Below are 20,629 nucleotides of genomic sequence, written 5' to 3'. Positions count from 1 at the left end.
GATTAAAGATAATAAAATGGTGATATGATTAATTTAATCTCAATGATGAGACATTTTTAATTGTAAAACCAATTTTAAGATTATGAGAATTCAAAGTGTTTAATTAAATCAATGAGGATTTACTTTCTTTGATTTGAGTGTTTATAAATTGACATTTCTAAAATTGATTTTGATGAGAAAATCAATAAGTGTCAAAATAGTAATTTCAATAGGATTCCAAAGAGATTCTTATGAAATACACATAAGTTGCTTAAATAATTTTGAGATTATTTGAACAATTAAAGAAAATTAGTAACTTAGTTATTATCATGAGTGCAAGTTATTTTGAGAATAATACAAAACTTATAATAAAATGAAGATATTTTATTAATCTGGGTATATATTTAATTTAAATATTAAGTGAGTATATTGTGTGAAATATTAACATTATTTTTTTTAATAAAATATGAATAATTGATTAAAGTGTTAAACTATTATTCTATTTTGTAAAATATGAAAAGAAAACAAACTAAGTGAAAGTTACTTTTAAATGATTGTGTCTTCATTTTGCAAGTAAATGAGTCAAAATAAACTAACATTGAGGTTTTGTTTATTTTGATCTATTGTGAAACTATAATGTGGTTTAAGGACTCATCATAATCCTTTGGTTTATAAGTCTAGCATTATATTGAAGGATAATATGAAGAGTTCAATAGAAATGAAGATATTTATATATTTAAAGTGATATTTATTATTATGAGAAATGTGGGGGTGATGCTCCAAGATTAATCAATTTATTTTGTTGAGGAAAATTGATTAATTTGGTCTTTTATCAAAATGTATACATATACAAGTTAAGTGATTTGGATTTCCATATTCTAAATCATTTTAAGCTTTATGTATATAATATAAGTGATCTATGCTTGATGTCTAAGGTTAGTTTGTGAGATATATTTGGTTCAAGAAAGAATCAATTTATAATACATAAAAGGATTTCTAGAAACAAAGAGGTTTCTTGAGTCAATATTCAAGAAAATACATTTATCTTGAGTGAAAATAGTGGAGGTGTTGGCTTGGGTCAAAATTCACTATTTTGATAAATTAAATGTGTAAATATTTTATTCAAACTATAGCTACCACAAAGTATGAATAAAAATATTGAGAGAGTGATGACTCATTAAGTATGCATATACGAGAAAATGAAACGATTCAAAATGGAATCAAAATTTTGAGAAGTTAAGTGAAAACTTGGCAAATGACTAAATCTTTTACAAAAGATTTAGTACATCTCGAGGGATGGGACTAAAACTCCCTAAAGAAATTCACGGTTGATGGTAACCTATCTTAATGCTAGTTACTCAAACTAGTATTAGGTTCAATAAACAATAACAAGTCAACTAAGTAATTGTGTATAGTACTTAAAATTGTCCCATCTGATATATAACTACTAAGTGTTACCGATTGGAGAGTTAAAACTGAATTTTTTTTAATAGAACATAGTCTTGAGATGACAAGTATCTTAAGAGTAACAAGATACTATAAAAGTCTCACCTATATGAACTTAGGGGTGGTGCTGCCTCTCATGAGAATCGAGAGTTCATTCTCAAGAAAAATCCATGAATGGATTTGTGCACATGGCCATTAGCGGTGCAAAAGTGAGCCATGAGGTTCTCAAGTAAGCATAGCAAAAGTGTATATTATCACCGGTTTGTTATCAAATAATAGTGGTTCAATGTTTCGGCTACCAAAATTTCAACAAATTTTGTGATACTTACACTAAGGTAAAATTCAAGTTGAAAGACAATTTACTTTATGCACTAATGCATCAGTTTCTATATAGAGTTGAATTATTTAATCAAGTGGTGGAATATTATATTATTCTATAATATAGTGTTTGATTGATTAAATAAATGTTACAAATTATTTGTCACCAGAGAAGTGTCATTTAATCAAGTGGGGGAATGTTATATTATTTTATAAATAATATAATATTTTGATTAAATGAATATGTGACAAATAATAGAGTGTGAGAAATGCTATTTTGTCAAATGTAACATATATTGTGGAGTTAAAATTTGAGAAATGATGATCATAATAAGTTTTGTGTAACATATAGAGTAGAGTTACAATTCTTAAAAACCGATGATCATAAGTTTTACTCTCCACAAATATTCACCAATTGATGTGTAAAAGGAGTACACGTCTTGAATTTGATTTTCATTAGCTATAATATTTTATAGTTGTTGTATGCATATTTCTAACTCCCAAGGGAGTTTAGTGGAATTAGAAAATCAAACAGTGGATGAGAACTCTATAAATAGAAACTATTTTGCTCTCTTGGATGTAATATGTGAATGTGAAACAACACACTACATAGATTAGAACACTTGTGATAACATACTCATCTTTAAAACACTACGATGGATATGAGAATACTTGATAAATCCTTAGATACATTTCTATAGAGTTTTCTCAAAATGTTTTTATGAAGGAAGAAATATCTTTTAGGACAAAGGTTTTGAACTTATTTAATATTATATATATTTTGTGTCATTTTGATTGTAATATCTCGATTGTTATACATTTCTAACAGTTATATATAAATATATATATATATATATATAGTTTTTCTTCCTTGCTTTGCATATATAGTACTTATAACATATTGATAGAACTTATTAGGTCTTATATATATGTGCATTAGTTTCATCTTTCCTAAAAGGAAGGCTTTTCAAAGAAAGAGAACTATAGCTAGGCTTGTAGGCATTTTCAGTGTTTTTGGATACTATATGATGATTTGGGCATATATATATATAGTACTGTAGTGTTATGTGTCCATTGTCCAATATGAGTGGGCCTAAGACAAAGTACGTCTTTTATTTTTGGGCTCCATGCGTAGTTCTATATATTTATATATGTCAAGTTGATATAGTTGTTTTCTACACAAAAAGTATAACATAATTAAATGGGGAGTTGGATTCGGTAAAAAGAGAGGTAGCTAGTTATATTGAATTAGGCTAGCTAGAAGTTATGTTAGTATAGTAGTGGTCATATACACTCATACATTTATAGAAGGCTAACTTATTCTATATATTCATCTGAAATCAATATATTCAGCCTAGCTATACATTTTTTAGTAGAAACATTAGGTTTAATATATATGTGACATTAATGAAAATATATGATACAATTAATAGTATGCACACTATTTTGGAATATGATTAAAAGGTGCATGCATGTACGTTTTATATGAAAATTGAGTGAATGCATTTATTTATAAAAATATATCATTGCTATTTTGTAATCCTTATTCATCTTCCTTATTTATGAATATAATGCTTGAGATATTCATAAAATATAATTATATGTCATTAATTAGCGGTAATTACACTATTTAAAATAACATCATTTATCTCACGTGAATTCATGGTTAATATATATTAATGACATGTGTATAATTTTTAGTGTTGTATATGGGATTATTTTATGAGTAATGACATGTGCACTCAAAATATGTACTGACAATTTAACCTAGTTAATCACATATATCAAAATTGAGACTCTATTTTAAAAAACAGTATCACATTACTGTGTATAATATTAAGGTGTATATTTTAAGTACAGATATCATTACTCCTATTTTATATATAACTATCTATATGAGTTTGTCCTATGTTATATAATGTTATTCCAACTCATCAGCTTCCTTCAGAAAATCTTTTCCTTTACTGTTCGTAACTCCACTCAAAGTTCAAACAGCTTTTGATTGTGCTCCATATAATCACTTTTAAGCAATTATTTGTATTTTTTTGTCTGAAGATTTAAAAGCTATTTTATTCAATCTGCTATAGTAAATTATTGTACAATGTTTACCAGTCAATGTAATTATTTTTTGTCTTAACATGTAATTATATGCTACATAATATAGTGTATAGATATATAGCTTTAGTATTATGGTACATGTATATGTGAAACTGATAAAAACATGTAATGACCATTTATTTTCACATGCAATATATTTAACCTGCCAAACTAAGTTTCTCTCTCTCTCTCCATAGCATATGTTTTGTAATGTATGATGCTAGTAAGAGATTAGCTTTTTACAAAATTTTCATAAGTTAGCATATGTCTCAATTTGCACGGTCTTTCATGTAATACTTTTTTCGAGATATTAATTACTAATCACGTAGTACTACCTAATTAGCTAGCTAGGTCCATATAATTATAATTATTGATCGATAATTATTAAGGAATTCCAATACGATAAAAATGTGACATACCACTATTGATGCAATCTAATATTGAGTCCTACACATTTAAATTTAATAAATATTATTAGATTTCGCTAATTAACCATAAGGTGTCACCTCATATATTGTTAGACACCTTAAAATGCCAAATAACAAGACTCTTATAAAAAGAATCATTAATTATTTAGTTACTTGTTGTCAATTTCGGCAATTATGTTCATTACTCTACATTACTAAATCCTTTAATCTTGTTAAATTATGAGTTGTATAAAATATGTAAAATTATATGTATTTTACATCTTAGTATGTATATATATATATTATATAGAGAATGTATACATGTCATTGTTTGTTATTGAGTTTAATTTAGTACTTTATTATTTATTTAATGTCATTTCAATACTTTGTGTATGGTAAAGTAGTTTAAAATTGTACATTTTTATTAATTTTGGTAAATATTTTTTTTGAATAAAAACTATAATTAATTATTTTTCAACTAATTTACCATATACAATGATATTAATCAGACAATAACTACTAATTAAGATGGTTCCACGATAATCAAGAGTATTAACGTAGTAATCTATTACTAACAAATGTATTGATCATATCATATATAGCTTAATTTTGGTTTACCCCTAAACTTAATATAGATTAGTTATTATATTCAACTCTAAATTCTGGTCAATTAAGTATTACTAATCTCATTAAAAGATTAGCTAGGTCTCACTAGAGTAATAGGTAGGTACATTTACAGGTAAATTATGAGCTCTATAGGTAAATATAGCAGACAGCCGGAAAGGGCTCCTTTGAGATTTGATTTGCACACAAATTAACAAACATATTATATGATATTAATTGTCAAAACTAATATCTTTTTTAATGGAGTTATAGTGAAATATCTATATCTATATATATATATATGTCCGTACCAGCTTTGTACATGTTCTATTACGGTCTGAGATCTTACTCAGCCAAAGTGCAATGACAGATCGAAACATTATAATTAAAACTTTCAGTGGAAAAAATGGATGTAATCTGAGGATTAATTACGACTTTTAATAAACTATGACTATTTATTTATACTTTGGCTCAAATATATCTTTATTGAATACTTTGCAGAAAATTCAACAATATTAAATTTTCACAGCATAACAGTTACAAAGATGAGTAAATGATTGTTTTGTACTTCGTACGATTAATTAATGTAAGTTTCAACTAAGACGTGTGTACAATTCAGCCATAAATGTTTTTGCAGAAATAATCAATTCCGGACCCCATTAAATTAATTAATAAGTTTTTGGAGATTAATTTTCTTTCATTATTATTGTTATTATTATTTAATTTTTCTTTTCCAGTATGTACCTCCAGCTAGACCCATCTCTATAAAATTGATTCCATATCTTCCTTGTTATCTTCTTATTCCTCTCTCTCTCTCTCTCTTTTAAAAAATGTTAATCAAAGCATTAGGAATGTCTAAATTCTGTGAACCATATTATTTGAGATGCCGAAATTACCCCTCTTGATCATGTGTACCTTTGAGTGCAACCATGGTCAAGAAAGTACCCAAAGCTACTTTCAGACATTAATTCAAAATATAGTGTGACAGAAAAACTTAAAAATTCCAAAGAAGGTGAGTTTGGACCCATTAGTTTGGTGATATATATATATACACATGCTTGTTAGTTCTAAGCAAAGATTAAGGTAGGGTTTTTATAAACTGTCTAATAACTTAATTTGAAGGAAATATAAAGTTAAGAAAGCTCCACTGTTTTTGTAAATTGAACAATCTTTTTATATATATTATATATAAAATGACAAAGAATTATTGCATCAAACAAAAGACATTCCACGTTCATCACCTAAAAAAAGACCAAAAGATGTTTAAAAAATCTCTATTTTTTTCCTTTACTACCTTTTTTCTTATTAAATAAAGTGTTTTAAGGTAATAGTAGTGGTAGAAGTAGCAGCTAGTATACCGGAAAACAATAGAGGAAAGTTCCATGCATATATATATATATATATATATATACAGAAGAAATTAATGAAACAATTATATTATTAATACATGACATAATCAATAATTGACTTTCAATAGCCCTAATTACCATTATTGAAATGTATTAGTTTGAGACAAGAAAAAAAAAATCATGACAATCATAGAGAAAATATTTATGTGATTAATCAAATACAAGAGATGATATATAATATAGTATATGAACAAGAGAGATTCTAATTAATCTAAACATTGATCTAATTTTTTTTTCTCAGTAACAAAAATGATCAATTATCTTAATATAATCACAAATGTTTACTTTTTTTTTTGTTTATGAATAATTAATCAACAATTAACACTAATATAATTTTGTTTAGGGATGTGCATGATGGCTTACATTTCCTTCTTCTTCATAGCTTGTTTATTATTATGCATCCAAACCTTGAAAACCTGTCGTTTAACTCCGACATCGGAGCAAAACACCTGAACCTCTTGCTCATCATGCTTCTGAATTCTCCACCCCAACTTCTCGGCGAACTCCATCATCTTCTCCTTCTGTTCTTGATTGAACTTAGTCCGAAACCGCTTCTTCGAAGAATTACCCGCCGCATCAGACGACTGCTGCCCCCTTATTCCTCCTCCGCCGCCGTAATTCGATTGGAACACGTTGAGATCCTCGCTCGAAGACTCTGCCGCCAAGCCACCGCCGCCCCCGAATGCCATCATCACTGGCGGAATCAGCCCCGCTCCGGTCGCCGGTGTCGACGAAAGGCCATGTAATGTGAAGGGGTGATGATGAGGATGAGGATGAGGTTGATGATGGAGATGATGATAATGTTGGGGTGGCAGTACTATTGAGTTTCTTCTGTTGATATCTTTATACCCCGGAACGTATTGAGACTCGCCGCCGTCGATCTCTTTCCGGTGGAAATTCCTATGGCAGTCGCAGGCGGCGCATTTCAACGCATCCGCAGAGCCTTCTTCTCCACTGGGCATGAATTCTCCGCAGCCGTCGAGGACATGGCGGCCAGAGCTGGCTGCGTGGTTCTTCAGACATTCGCGGTATCTTGTCGGAGGAGAAGAAACGGGGACGACGATGATGCCCCCCTCGACGGCGGCGCTCGCTGGTGCAGTAGCAGTAGCAGTAGTCTTGAGATGTGATCCGCTAGCGACTGGGGTGGCCGAAGTTGGGCTGACAGTGGTGACTGGATCTGGGCTCGACCCCTGATTGTGATGATGATGATCTCTAGTACTTCTACTTCTGGGCTTGCTTACTGGTCGATAAGAGAGATTATATTGGTTATGGGGGAAGGCTGCTAGGGTTTGATGAGGAGGAGGGTTGAGTATGATGGGATTGCCATGGCTTAATTTTTCTGATCCCACAGGAGAAGAGTCCCTATTGGGTGAGTTATAATCCAGAGTAGTAGAAGTAGTAGTGTTTCGCATCCCTTTTTCTTTATCTAATTCCTCATCTCTTACTTCCATTAAATCCGATACCCTATTATAGCTACCCTTGCCCTTGACCTTGTTTCATTTTTCTCATCTTCCAAACACTTCTCTCTCTCTCTCCCTCTCCCTCTCTCTCTCTTTCTAAATCCCTATTATTATACTCAAGAAAAATAATGTAAAATATCCACCTCAAAACATGTAGGGGATCTTCTTCTCAACCCTAATTACAAAACAAATAAGAGAAAAAGAAAAAATATATATTTTAAAATAATATAAGTATATATTTATAAGACTAGCTAGCTAATCAAAGGGATGATTATAAATATTCCTTTTTTTCCCCTTATTTTGATATGACATTTTGGGTGCTAACCCACCAACCTCTTCCACTGATTTCAAACCTTACTTGTTTATACGTGAGCGAGTGTTAATTTTGGCTGATGGGTTTGGATTTAGATGAAATAAAATGAAATTAATTCTGCCCAAAATTATTTATATATATTTTATAAAAATAATAATAATAATAATAATACTTCGATCACTCAAAGCCTCAAACAGAAGAGCTAGTAGTGGTCCTACCAAAGCTGGAGAAAAATGAAAAAGAAAATAACGAAAACAAAATTCTTACCTGATAAGTTAAGATGTAGATTTGAAGAGACAAAGCTGTAATTGCACCAGCAAGAGTATATATCATATATAATATGGTGAAAAACTAACCATTCATATAATATAAACTAATAAGGAGGGTGATGAAAGTGAGATCATATATATAAATAAATACATAAAGAGAGAGAGAGAAAGAGAAAGTGAGATTAGATATAAGTAATATATATATATATAAATATATGTAGATGAAAAAGATGGGATATGTTAATTTGAGAAGTGAGAGAAAATGGAGATTTTGTTTTAGTGTTTCCCAGCAGCCATCCAATAATAAAGGGCAGAAAAATCCATGGCAATATATGCACAAAAAAGGAACAGGTGGGTTAAAATTGATGCAGAAGCTGGTTGAGTTTGAGGTTGAGGCTGTGGCTGTGGTTGTGGGTGTGGTTGAGGTGAGAGTAGTAGGAGTATAGTAGTACAATAAGTATTAGTCTTTCTAGAACAACCGACAGCCTCATGTTAGTCCTCTCTCACACCCTGCACCCTGGTCCAGTTCCTAATTATTGCACTACTCTACTACTATGAGTGACTACTGTACTACTATACACTACTCTCTTTTCTTCTCTCATAAACCCTAAAACCCCACACATTATTTGTTAATATTATTATTATTATATATTAAATTGGGTTATTATTGTGTTTAAGACAGTGAAGAAGAAGAATAAGGAGAGAGAAAGAGAGTTGTCTGGTCTGGTCTGGTGGTCTAGCTATAGCTGAATTGACATCACATTGATCACATTACTCTCTGGTTGCTTAATTTTCCTTGCCTGGAATCTCCCTGCAACCTCAAATTCCCAGATTAAACTTTTTGATGTAAAAGAATATATTATTATTGATATACGTAATACTCAATTAGTGTGGCTATAAAACTCTATTAACATTGATTATTAAGCTCTAAACACACATAGAGAAAGAGAAAGAGAAAGATGTTTGTGTTTGTGAAAACTGAGTTTGTGGGGGTGAGGGAACTAAAGCAGAGAATGCTGGTCCACAACACAGCATTTGTTTTTTTATTTTAGTGTGTTTGTGTCAGATTCTCTCTTTCTCTCTCTCTCTCTCTCTCTCTACACGAGGGGGCTGGGCTGGGCTGGGCTGTGTTTGGGTGCGCCTGAAGCAAATTCTGCTGCAAATGACTTTATCTTTAGTGTTTACCACTAACTGTGCCTTTCTCTTATCATATCACTTCTTTTGATTCCAACATATAGTAAGTACTTGACTTCGTCTCCTTGTAATTTATGTCTATGTCCTATAATGCACTTTAGGGTTGGGCACCCCTAACACGTGGTATATGGTCATCTAATTTAGTGGTGGATTTCACATATTCCAATTTAAAGTTAAATATGTGAGATCTGATATTGATTTGCACTAATAATAATATATGGTGTTGGACAACATCCCTAACGTCTTATTTAGCGTTTTTCATCAAGACTGTTGTTATTTGATACCTTAAGGTACCTAACACTATATGGAACTTAACATTAAATTGCAGTGATAACGATATGACATCTACTTATAGTGTTGAACTCACGTTAAAGTTTTATCTTTTCTCCAATCAATGTTGTTGTTGTTGTAATTAAATGTTATAATATGAAATGTTTTTGTAAATAATTATGTTGATTAGCAATTTGCTATAAAATTATACTTTCAATGATATTGACTTTGTAAACAATATACTCTCTCTTATTTGCTTACATTTATTGTGCACCACTATTTAGAATATTTATTGCTTTTTTTTTTTTTGTATTATTGGTACAGTGGCCAATATCTAAAGAAAGATTTGTTATCTTTTTTATGTTATTTTCCCTTAGCTTTAATTTTTATGCTGTACCATTTGACTCTTACCTCTGCTCTTCCTCATTTTAGGTCAGTGCCACTGTTCCCTCTCAAGTTGCACTGATTCACAATTGACCCCAACATTTTAGGTACACAAATTAAGCTTTTTGAATTTTCAATTTGCCGACTCATCTTGATTAAGCCTAATTATTATTTATTTATTTTTATTTTTTCAAATTTTTTGTTTTTTATGTTTATGTAAAATTATTGATTATTTTTTTGACCTACTACTAGCTAGCTAGGCTGCTGACTGCCTGCCTACCCTCCTAGAGTGAGGGGTAATACTCAGTTTTAGAGCACTCACAACGGTTGTGTTATTTTTTTTTAATTTTAAATCTCTAAAATTTTACTTTTCTATTTTATCTCAATCTATCAAAAGTCAATTTTTCTATTTTACATCACAAAAACTCAATTTTAATATTTTTTATTCATTTTAAATATTTTTTTCACCCTCAATAATAAATGAGTTTATACATTTTTAGACTTTATGTTTTGACTCATTACCTGTTTAGATTTTATATTTTGACAAATTATTTTTTAAACCCTGTATTTTGTAAAATTGTTCAAATAGGCTCCTAAACCTGATTTTGATAAACAAAAAATTAAATATAACAACACAGTTCTTAGGCAGAATAACTATATTTTTGTTCTGAGTTGTTAGTTTAATGAATTATTTGTGATTTTAGTTCAAAAACTTTGATCAAAATCGAGTTTATGGATCTATTTGAACTATTTTAGAAAACACAGGGTCCAAAAAGTAATTTGTCAAAACACAGGGTCCAAACAAGTAATGAGCCAAAACACAAAATCTAAAAAAGCATAAACTCATAATAAATCTATATATTCTAATATTTGTAATATTTAACTATATATTGTCAAATATAATTATACTCTATAATTAAAAAAATAATTATATTTTATTTTAAATTAACCCAAATTTATAAAATAAACTAAAGCATAAATTAATTTAAAATATAAAAATAATAGAAATACTCATTCTAAATACTGTAATAACAAAACAATACATATTTTATAAATGAAAATTTGACTTTTAATGCATATAAGGGAATTGTATTTAAAAAAATACCCTATCACCTATATGAGTCTCATTTTTGTCCTATTATTTACTTTAGTACACAAAATACTCCTATCATTTGTTCCGACTCTCTCTCTTCTCTTTCGGTCTCTCTATAATCCCTCTCACTCTCGGGCCCGAACTAAAAAAACTCTCAAAATTCACATTTGAATCCGTCTCAACCCAACGAAATCGGAGAAGAGAAGCATTGTCGGAGAAGGTGTTCAAAACCAGCACTTGAACATCGGACTGGAAGCACACAAAGACAACCAAACAACTCCGAAGTAGGCGAAACAACTCCCAAGTACGCGAAGGCAAGGGTTTTCTTTTTAATTTGCAATGTCTGGTTTTTTATTGATGTTTTGTTCATAGAATAGATCGGGGCTGGGTAGAAATCTGGATTTTTTTTCAAAAAATTTGACCCACCTCAATAGGCCTCGATAGACTTCAATAGTATATGTGTAGGCCTGTTTTTGAATGTGCCTCGATTGACCTCGATAGGACTCGATGCTATTAGATATTTCATTTTTAGGGTGCCTTGATAGAATGAGTCAAATTTTACACGCGTACACAAAAAAACAGGCACGTGTGCAATAGACAGTTTAGACCATGTTTTTGGTACCATAATTTATTTGAAATTTCTTAAAAATTTGCAGGATATTCTAAATACCTACAATATAAACCGTTATAAAATAATCTGGGATTATATCTATCCAGGTGACAAAAAATAGAAAATGGATGCACCGGTATTGCAAAAAAAGAGGATGTGTTGTAGTCGCTCCCTATATATATATATATATATATCATAAACACATTATGTATATGTATGAAATCCACACTAAAAGGCACACACACTTGCATTTACATTTATATATATAGTGTGTTATAGAAAGAAAAAAAAAACTTAAAGTAAAAAGAAAAAACAAAAGGAGATTGAAAAAAACACTACAAGTAAAGTATAAAAACATATATTTTGTGTGACTAAATTGCACTTTTAGTAACAACAAAAAATTAATTGTGACTAAAATATCATACTTAATCACAAATTATTACTAATGTAGTTTTAGTCACAATCTATTATTTTTAGTGATAAAGTTTATTGTGACTAAAAATACATTTAATGACAACAAATTATGATTTTTGTGACTAATATTTTTAGTCACAGACTTTTTAGTAATGACATAGGTAAGATGATTTTTCTTTAATCACAATTTTTTTATTTTTAGTTACAAAATTTATTATGACTAAAATTAAGATTTTTTGTAGTGAAAAATTAAAATATACTTACAACAATGAATCTGTAGTGCATTTTTTAGACTATTTGGAGAGAAAGTTAATTTAGCTTGAATGTGAAATATCTTACCTAATTATGCATGGTAATTTATTCTAAGATTCTATATCAGATTTTGGAATCAAATTCTACAGCCCTTGAATATGAAGTTTAATGCTACATACACATATATATAATATTCTTTTCTACCTCTCATATATACCACTCAAAATCACAAACAAGATAAGTATTTACATATATACATACACACGATTTTCCAAAGCTTTGATAAGCTCGATGTCATATATAGATTTGGCATGAAAAATTTAATGGGGTTGATTCATCTTTTTCTTTTTCTTTTTTTTTTTATAAAAAATATGAGTATATTATTGATGAAGCATCTAGTATTTTTAATTATTCAAAACAAATTAAATATGTAAATGTGTTGTGTGGCCACGTTTGAATGTGTTACCTTTTTGCTCTCTTGGCCTGACACAATATACATATAGAAATTGGGAAACAATGCCTTGGTAGAAAAAAAAAGTCCATTTTGTTTAATTTTATTCCAATAATTGGGAAGTAATTAATCGTGGAGAGGTTCCTAAATAATAAAACTAGATCAAGAATATCTCGTGAGCTACCTATAATCTTTCTTAAATCAATTCTTAATATTATCTAATCTAAAGGCACACCTAGCTAGCTAGCTACTTCAGGAGCTGAAATATCAATTTCCAAGACATTGTTATTATTATTAGTGATTAAACTAATATTATTATTCTAATAGGAATGAGAAAATCAAATATATAGTAATATTATCAATAAACTATTACGACAGCTTCTGTTTTCTGTAATCAATGCATGCACAAGTAATTGCAGTATGATTACAAGGGACGTGGCCAAAGCCTAACCAAGACCATTTTGCTTTGTTTATTTGCTTTAATTTTTTCCTATATATAATTAAGGGTTCATACTAATTTTGTAATTATATTTTGTTCGATTACTTGTTTGGACAATGTGTTTTAAAAAATTCAATTTTGAATCATATATTTTGTAAAATGATTCAAATAGACTCTTAAATTCAATTTTGATAAATAAAAAATTAAAAATAACAACACAGTTTTTAAGCAGAATGATTTTTTTTTGTTCTGAACTGTTTATTTGGTGAATTATTTATGATTTCAGTTGAGAAAGCTTTGACCAAAATCGAGTTTAGGATTCAATTTGAACAATTTTACAAAATATAGGATCCAAAAAATAATTTGTCAAAATACAGGATCCAAACAGGTAATGAGACAAAATAGAATGTTCAAAAATGCATAAACCTATAATTAAAGATAAAAATACTATTTTGGCCCCATGTTTTGATCTATTACATGTTTGGACTATATTTTTGTTAAATTACATTTCAAATTTTGTGATTTGCAAAATGAATAAAAATAGTACTTTGACCTAATTTGGTCAAAATAATTTAAAATATAAGATTAATTATTGAGTCATCAACAATGAGATTAGTTAAGAGATACGAAGAATATGGTTAAGAAGTAAAGAAGAAAACATTACCAAAATTGAATTCAATTATTATTTTGATACATTTTATAAAGCATGAGATCCGAAATTAAATTTTGCAAAACATAAGATTCAAATGCATATTTGACCAAAAGCCAAAATAGTATTTTCCATAATTAAATATATATTATACATATTAATTATTATTTTATATAAATTGAAATGTTCTAATATTTCGTCGCTGACTCTGACTGCCAACTAGCTTAATCCATTGAGGTGAAGAACTTCAAGGCTGTTTGGATATTGTTCCATGTTCTAACCTAGACTTTCATGGTTTTATATTATTGTCTAAACTCATCTCAAACCTGTGGGCTCAAATTCAGAAGTGTGCTTTGGTTTCCCACCCAAAAATTCAAAACAAAACTAATATAAGACTCTAATTATTTCAATTAACTATATACAGTTGCCAAGTTGGTTTTTATTAAAGATAGTTGGTTTTTATTAATTTGCTCTACTTGTATATTATATTTATATAGGTACCCAAAATCAAAGACATTGATGTAGATATTTATGTCTATATATCTAAAAGTAATTCTTAATATAGGGTATTTTGGGGACATTATTCTGATAATAATGCTACTTGTATAATTAGCCAAAATCTATAAAATAAAATAAAATAAATAAAAAAGTGAAAAACCCATAAGCATATATTGGTTCTTCCATATATTCATTCACCCTTGATGACCACAAAATATTCAAATCTACTGAAGCTTTTTTTTTTTTTTTTTATGAAATCTCTTTTTTACTTTTAAGTACTGCAGATGATCTAAAAGATAGATACTCTAATTTGCACAAAAAGGACAATTTTTATTTTTATTTTTATTTTTGCAGGGAAAGTCATTATTTTCTTGTGAGAAACCTGCTAATATTATTCTTATAGTCCAATCGAGTATTCTCAACCACTCAATTATTTGTGGCTATAAATTGTTGCATATGATTTTTGTTGTTTTGTTACTGCAAGGGTGCGGATTTATAGCACAAGTAGTCAGTGATTTTTATTTTATTTATTTTTATGTGCCATGATTAATTGAATTAAGATAATCATGGAAATAAATTAGCTTCTAATTTAGAATATAGATGTTTCATTTTCCTCCATTAATTTGTCTCATATATGTTTGGAGTAGAATCAAGTTACACATAAAATTGTTTAACATATCCACAAGTACCATGCGATCTTCAATATATTTTGTTATTGATAATATTCTTGGCAAGTTTTATTGAGTTTATAATGACTTTTAACTATTTTCTTTTGTTTAATAATATATTAAGATAAGTTAAACTAAGGGTATAGGGTGCTTCATCTAATTTCTCTCACTATCAATCCTCAAGTTTTACCACTGATATCACTTAGATTCTCAATCTTTATTTTGTAGCAATTAGATCTCAACATTTATTTTTCCGGCTCACATTCACATATGTCCTTAATATTATATTAAATTCAATAAATCCCTATTTATAAGTGTAAATAGGATTTTAACAAAACAAAAAACACAACACCTATTTTATAATATTTGAATTCATATCAATATAATTAGTAAAGAATTAGGATTATCATAATAATATTTTATAACATTTAAATTTATATTAAAATAGTTATTAAATATCTAGTTGTGTGTTATATATCATTATAATAATAATATTTTATAACATTTGAATTTGAATTTATATTAATATAATTATTATATATGTAGTCTTATATTAAATATTATTATAATAATTATATTTTATAATATTTGAATTTAAATTAATATAATTTATAAATATTTATTTTTAAGTTAGTTGTAAATGTATATTCCATTAAACATTTAGAATATTCTGTTAAAGTTAACAAAATAAACCGTTAAAACCAATAATTTCTATTATCTACACATTTTTTATACTAGGTAGAAGCAAAATACAATGCACGTTTGCTTAGTTTCAAAGTTGTAAACATTGTCTACAATTTTAATAAAAACTGGTTCACTTTTAAAAATATATATATAATAGAATGAATTATAGTTCTATAATATATATAAATATTTATATCAATAATCTCTACATATATGACATATAAACACAACATTGACATAAATATATATTTACATGGCTACATGACATATATATAAAATATAATAATATTTAAAAAGAAATTAATAATAGAAATAAAATAAGAATAGAAGATTATAGTGTAGACAGTAGTATACAAGCATCAATTATTTTTAGTTTCTAATGTATCTCATAATGCATTTGGTGAATTTGATGAAGAAAAATAGCTTCAATCACTTGATAAAAAAAACAAACTATCACACAAATTTATAAGATAAAAATATGATATAATTGTCTTTATTATTTTAAATAAATATGATTTAACTATTTAAATTATCATAAAATATCTTAAAAATATCATATTTTAATTCATTTATTTATTTATTTTTGTTGAAGTTTATGTTTGTTCTAGGTTTTGAATTTGGCAGTGATAACAAAATATTACATATTATATGTTTAATATAATATTAAGTTTAAGTTTAATTAAATTTTATTTAAGTTATAAAATATATAGTTTTATTATTTTTAAATAATTATCATTGTAAAATATCACGAAAATATCTTATTTTAATTTGTTTAATTATTTGTTTATTTAAGTTTAAGTCATGTTTACAATCTACTGTTAAAATTAACGGAAAAAAAATAAAAAAAAGTTAAAATTAAGAATTTTCGTTATGTTACTAAATGTTTTTTTTTTTAAATTGAAGATGGACATCGCCGACATAAGACGTATCTAATTCATTCAAAATTTCAAAACACTTTAAAATTATTAAATATAAAAAAAATATACAATAATGTTACATTAGATATAAGGTGGTAAATATTGAAAGCATAAACATTTTAGTGTTATTATAATGCAATTTTTTCATATAACATTAAAAAAAAATATAAGAAAAATGTTGCATGTGTTTTTAAATACACACTATTTTCATAAAAGAAAAAAAATCGAAATATAAGTACAACATATATGACAAAAGTAAAAAATAACATGGGGTAAAAAAAATTCTTTTTGCTCTCAACCATATCATCATTATTTTTATAATGAAGGAACAACAACTACACTAATCTAATTATGAAGGAAACTTTTACAATAAAATATAATGGAACGACTATGACAGTTTTTTGTTAATTTAAGCACGTGATAGTTATAAATTATAATTTTTCATTATGACAGTATATATTATAGTCATTTAGTATATCTTATAAAATTTCAAGAAATTATAAATTATTTGTCGAAAACAAAGTTCAAACAGCTAGTTACATGCATATACTAAAAAATAGGCAAGCGTGAAAAATTTGACTGTTTGAACCTTATTTTTTGCACCGTAAATTATTCAAAATTTCTTAAAAATTTGCAGGAGGTTCTAAATTACTACAATATACACTGTAATAGTGAAAAACTAGGATTTATAACTATTCGCATGCCAGAACCAATTTTTGTCAACACCTTGACAAAAAAACTATTATAACATAGTAATTTTTCCCTATATAAATATTGAACTGTAATTTCAACAACAAAATGGTAATAATAATTAAAACAAATATCCCATATAATTCCTTTTTACATCGTTCGACTAATCAACACAAGTTCAAGAACTATTTGGTACTTTGCCATTAAAAAAATCAGGTAGTCTTCGGATTTATTCTAATTACTATTCAGATTTTCTTTTCATTTAATTCATGTGTTATTAATTGCTTGAATAAATAATAACTATGATTGTCACACACGCACTCTATTTCACATGAAATGCTGCTAACCAAACAAATTGGAAGGAAAAAACTATACATTTTAATACTACGTAATTGTTGAAATATAATCTCCTCCAAATTAACCATCAGTTTTACAAATTAAGAAGAAAAAAAACCATTATTATTTTTAATATAATAAAAATACAGTTCATTTTAGTTACCAAATATATTAAAAAATATTATCACATTTAATATAGAATGGAAAAAAACTACTAACTTGTACAATTTAAAAAATAAAATAAAATACAAATCTTTCTCTCATAGTTGAAAAATTTTCTCACGAAAGATTTCTTCTTAAAATGGGAAATATTTCGTTTTCTCCTAATGCGAGGGCAGAGGCAAAGGTGGCATTTTCCACCATGATATGACCTTGGTTAATTTTTTATTATTATTTATTATATAGAGTTATTTGTGACAATAATATTAAATAGTTGTATATGTATACCAATTTTTTTTTAAGGATAATAATACATAATCTCTACATTTTGTTGCATTAGTTAGTACAAACCACTAAGTAATGACGTAGCTAAATATTGTCATGCACATTCAAATTAGTACCGTGATCATAATATTAAATTGGTATAGAAGTATAACTATTAACAAATATTTAATATTATTAGCACATATATCTCTCAAATAATTCATAAAATCAATTTTGATTTATAAAAGTTAAATTATTAAATATCTGAAAAAATGAAGAAGAAAAAATCCCTCAAAACTAATTCATTTAGAAGAAAAAAAAACATAATTTTTTTTCCAAAAGGTACATTTTAATACCCTTTTTTTTCTGGTGGTAATAATATCTTAATCTATAATTTCGGTACAACTGTTAGTACTCAACGTTAACTGCATGTTAAGTATTCATGCAACACATTCTTATTAGTCTAATTGCAGTGATAATACCAAAATCTTTTCAAAAATTACACTTTAATACCCAATTTCTTTTAGCGGTAATACCTAAATCTACAATTTTGGTACAACCGTTAGTATTCACCGTTAATTGCCCATTAAGTATCCACGTGGCACATATGGATTTTGGGATGATTTTAGACTAAATTATTTAAATTCTTTAAATATTATAAAAATCATTTTAAATTTTAAAAAATCTAAAAGAAGATTAAAAAACTAATTAATAATATGGATTTTGAGATGATTTTAAGTTTCAATTTTAATCTGGGTTGTTTCGAATTTACAAATTTTAGTTTTATTAATTAGTTTATAATAATCATTTAGATGTTTTAAAATTTAAAATGATTTTTATAATATTTGAAGAATTTATGGACGTTGTCGGCGATAATACCTAAATCATTTATAAAGTTACACTTTAATACCTAAATTTACAAGTATAAAAAACATGACACGTGGATACTTAACGGACAGTTAACAGTCTTAACGGTTGCACAAAAATTGTAAATTTATGTATTATTACCGCAAAAAAAAAGATTTGGGTATTAAAGTGTAGCTTTAAAAAAAATATATATTATCGCCGCTAATATCCCTACATAAAATAGTGGGTCCTGCTCTAAAAAAAATTGAATTGTTTAAGATGCATCTATTTCCACCTTAATACGTTCGATGTTTTGAAACTTAACTTAACTAGGTATTATCGCCGCTAATATCCCTATATAAAATAGTGGGTCCTGCTCTAAAAAAAATTAAATTGTTTAAGATGCATCTATTTCCACCTTAATACGTTTGAAACTCAACTTGGACGATGCTTCTATTTAAGCTTCAAGTGAGGCAAGTTATAGGGTTGTTGTTCGTGTCTCTCATGGCTAGGTATTGGTATTATGTGCTACCATTTTGGAGACGACTGAATCAACTTTACATGTTGAATTGTGGGCGTTGAGAGAATGTTTGATCCTATTGGTTGGAGGTGTTATATGTTGTCATGTTTCTAGACTTAGGATAATGGTTGCCCATGCTCTAGGAAAAATGAGTTGGGTTCTCTTACGATATTAGGGAGTTTGAGTTTCTTTTCTCACTTGTATTCGTGATGTTATATTGAGATTATTTGATAATACAATTCTCTTGAGGAGTTTTTTTTTTTTTTTAAAAATACATATATATCTCCTATATAAAAAGGGTATAGACAACGGAAATTGTTGGTTTTAACTGTTTGTTTTGTTAATTTTAACAGAATATTCTAAATATTTAACGAAATATACATTTAAAACTAACTTAAAAATATATATTTATCAATTATATTAATATAAATTCAAATATTATAAAATATCATTATTATAATAGTATTTAATATAAGACTATATATAATAATTATATTAATATAAATTTAAATTCAAAGTTATAAAATATCATTAGTATAATAATAAATAATACAAGACTAGATATTTAATAATTATATTATTATAAATTCAAATATTATAAAATATTATTATGATAATAATATATAATCTTAATTTTTTACTAATTATATTAATATAAATTCAAATATTATAAAATATTATTATTATAATAATAATATTTAATACAAGACTAGATATTTAATACTTATATCAATATAAATTTAAATATAATAAAATATCATTATAATAATATATAATACATAATCTTAATTTTTATTAAAAAAATATCATTTATGTTTAAAAATATTATCATATTGTATATATATTTTAAAAAAATATTTAATTTTTCATTTAATATATTTATGTTAAGTTTTTATATATAATATTGTTTATTTATATGAAATTTATATGGCAATGATACAAATTTAACAAATACAATTAATAAATTCTATAAATAAAATTAAGCAAACA

The 20,629-nt window shown here is 27.1% G+C and overlaps 1 protein-coding gene across 1 annotated transcript; it reads right to left on the bottom strand.

Annotated features, from left to right (window-relative positions):
* Nucleotides 1-6,389: 6,389 nt before the first annotated feature.
* LOC133812634 (zinc-finger homeodomain protein 6) lies at nucleotides 6,390-8,878 on the bottom strand. Its single transcript, XM_062246420.1, has one exon. The coding sequence runs from the start codon at nucleotides 7,708-7,710 to the stop codon at nucleotides 6,619-6,621; it is 1,092 nt and encodes a 363-aa protein (XP_062102404.1). The 5' UTR covers nucleotides 7,711-8,878; the 3' UTR covers nucleotides 6,390-6,618.
* Nucleotides 8,879-20,629: the final 11,751 nt, after the last annotated feature.

The sequence above is a fragment of the Humulus lupulus genome, chromosome 1 (genome assembly GCF_963169125.1).
Source record: "Humulus lupulus chromosome 1, drHumLupu1.1, whole genome shotgun sequence".
Lineage (NCBI taxonomy): Eukaryota > Viridiplantae > Streptophyta > Magnoliopsida > Rosales > Cannabaceae > Humulus > Humulus lupulus.
The sequence above is the reverse complement of the archived record's forward strand: the minus strand, read 5'-3'. Positions and strand labels throughout refer to the sequence as shown.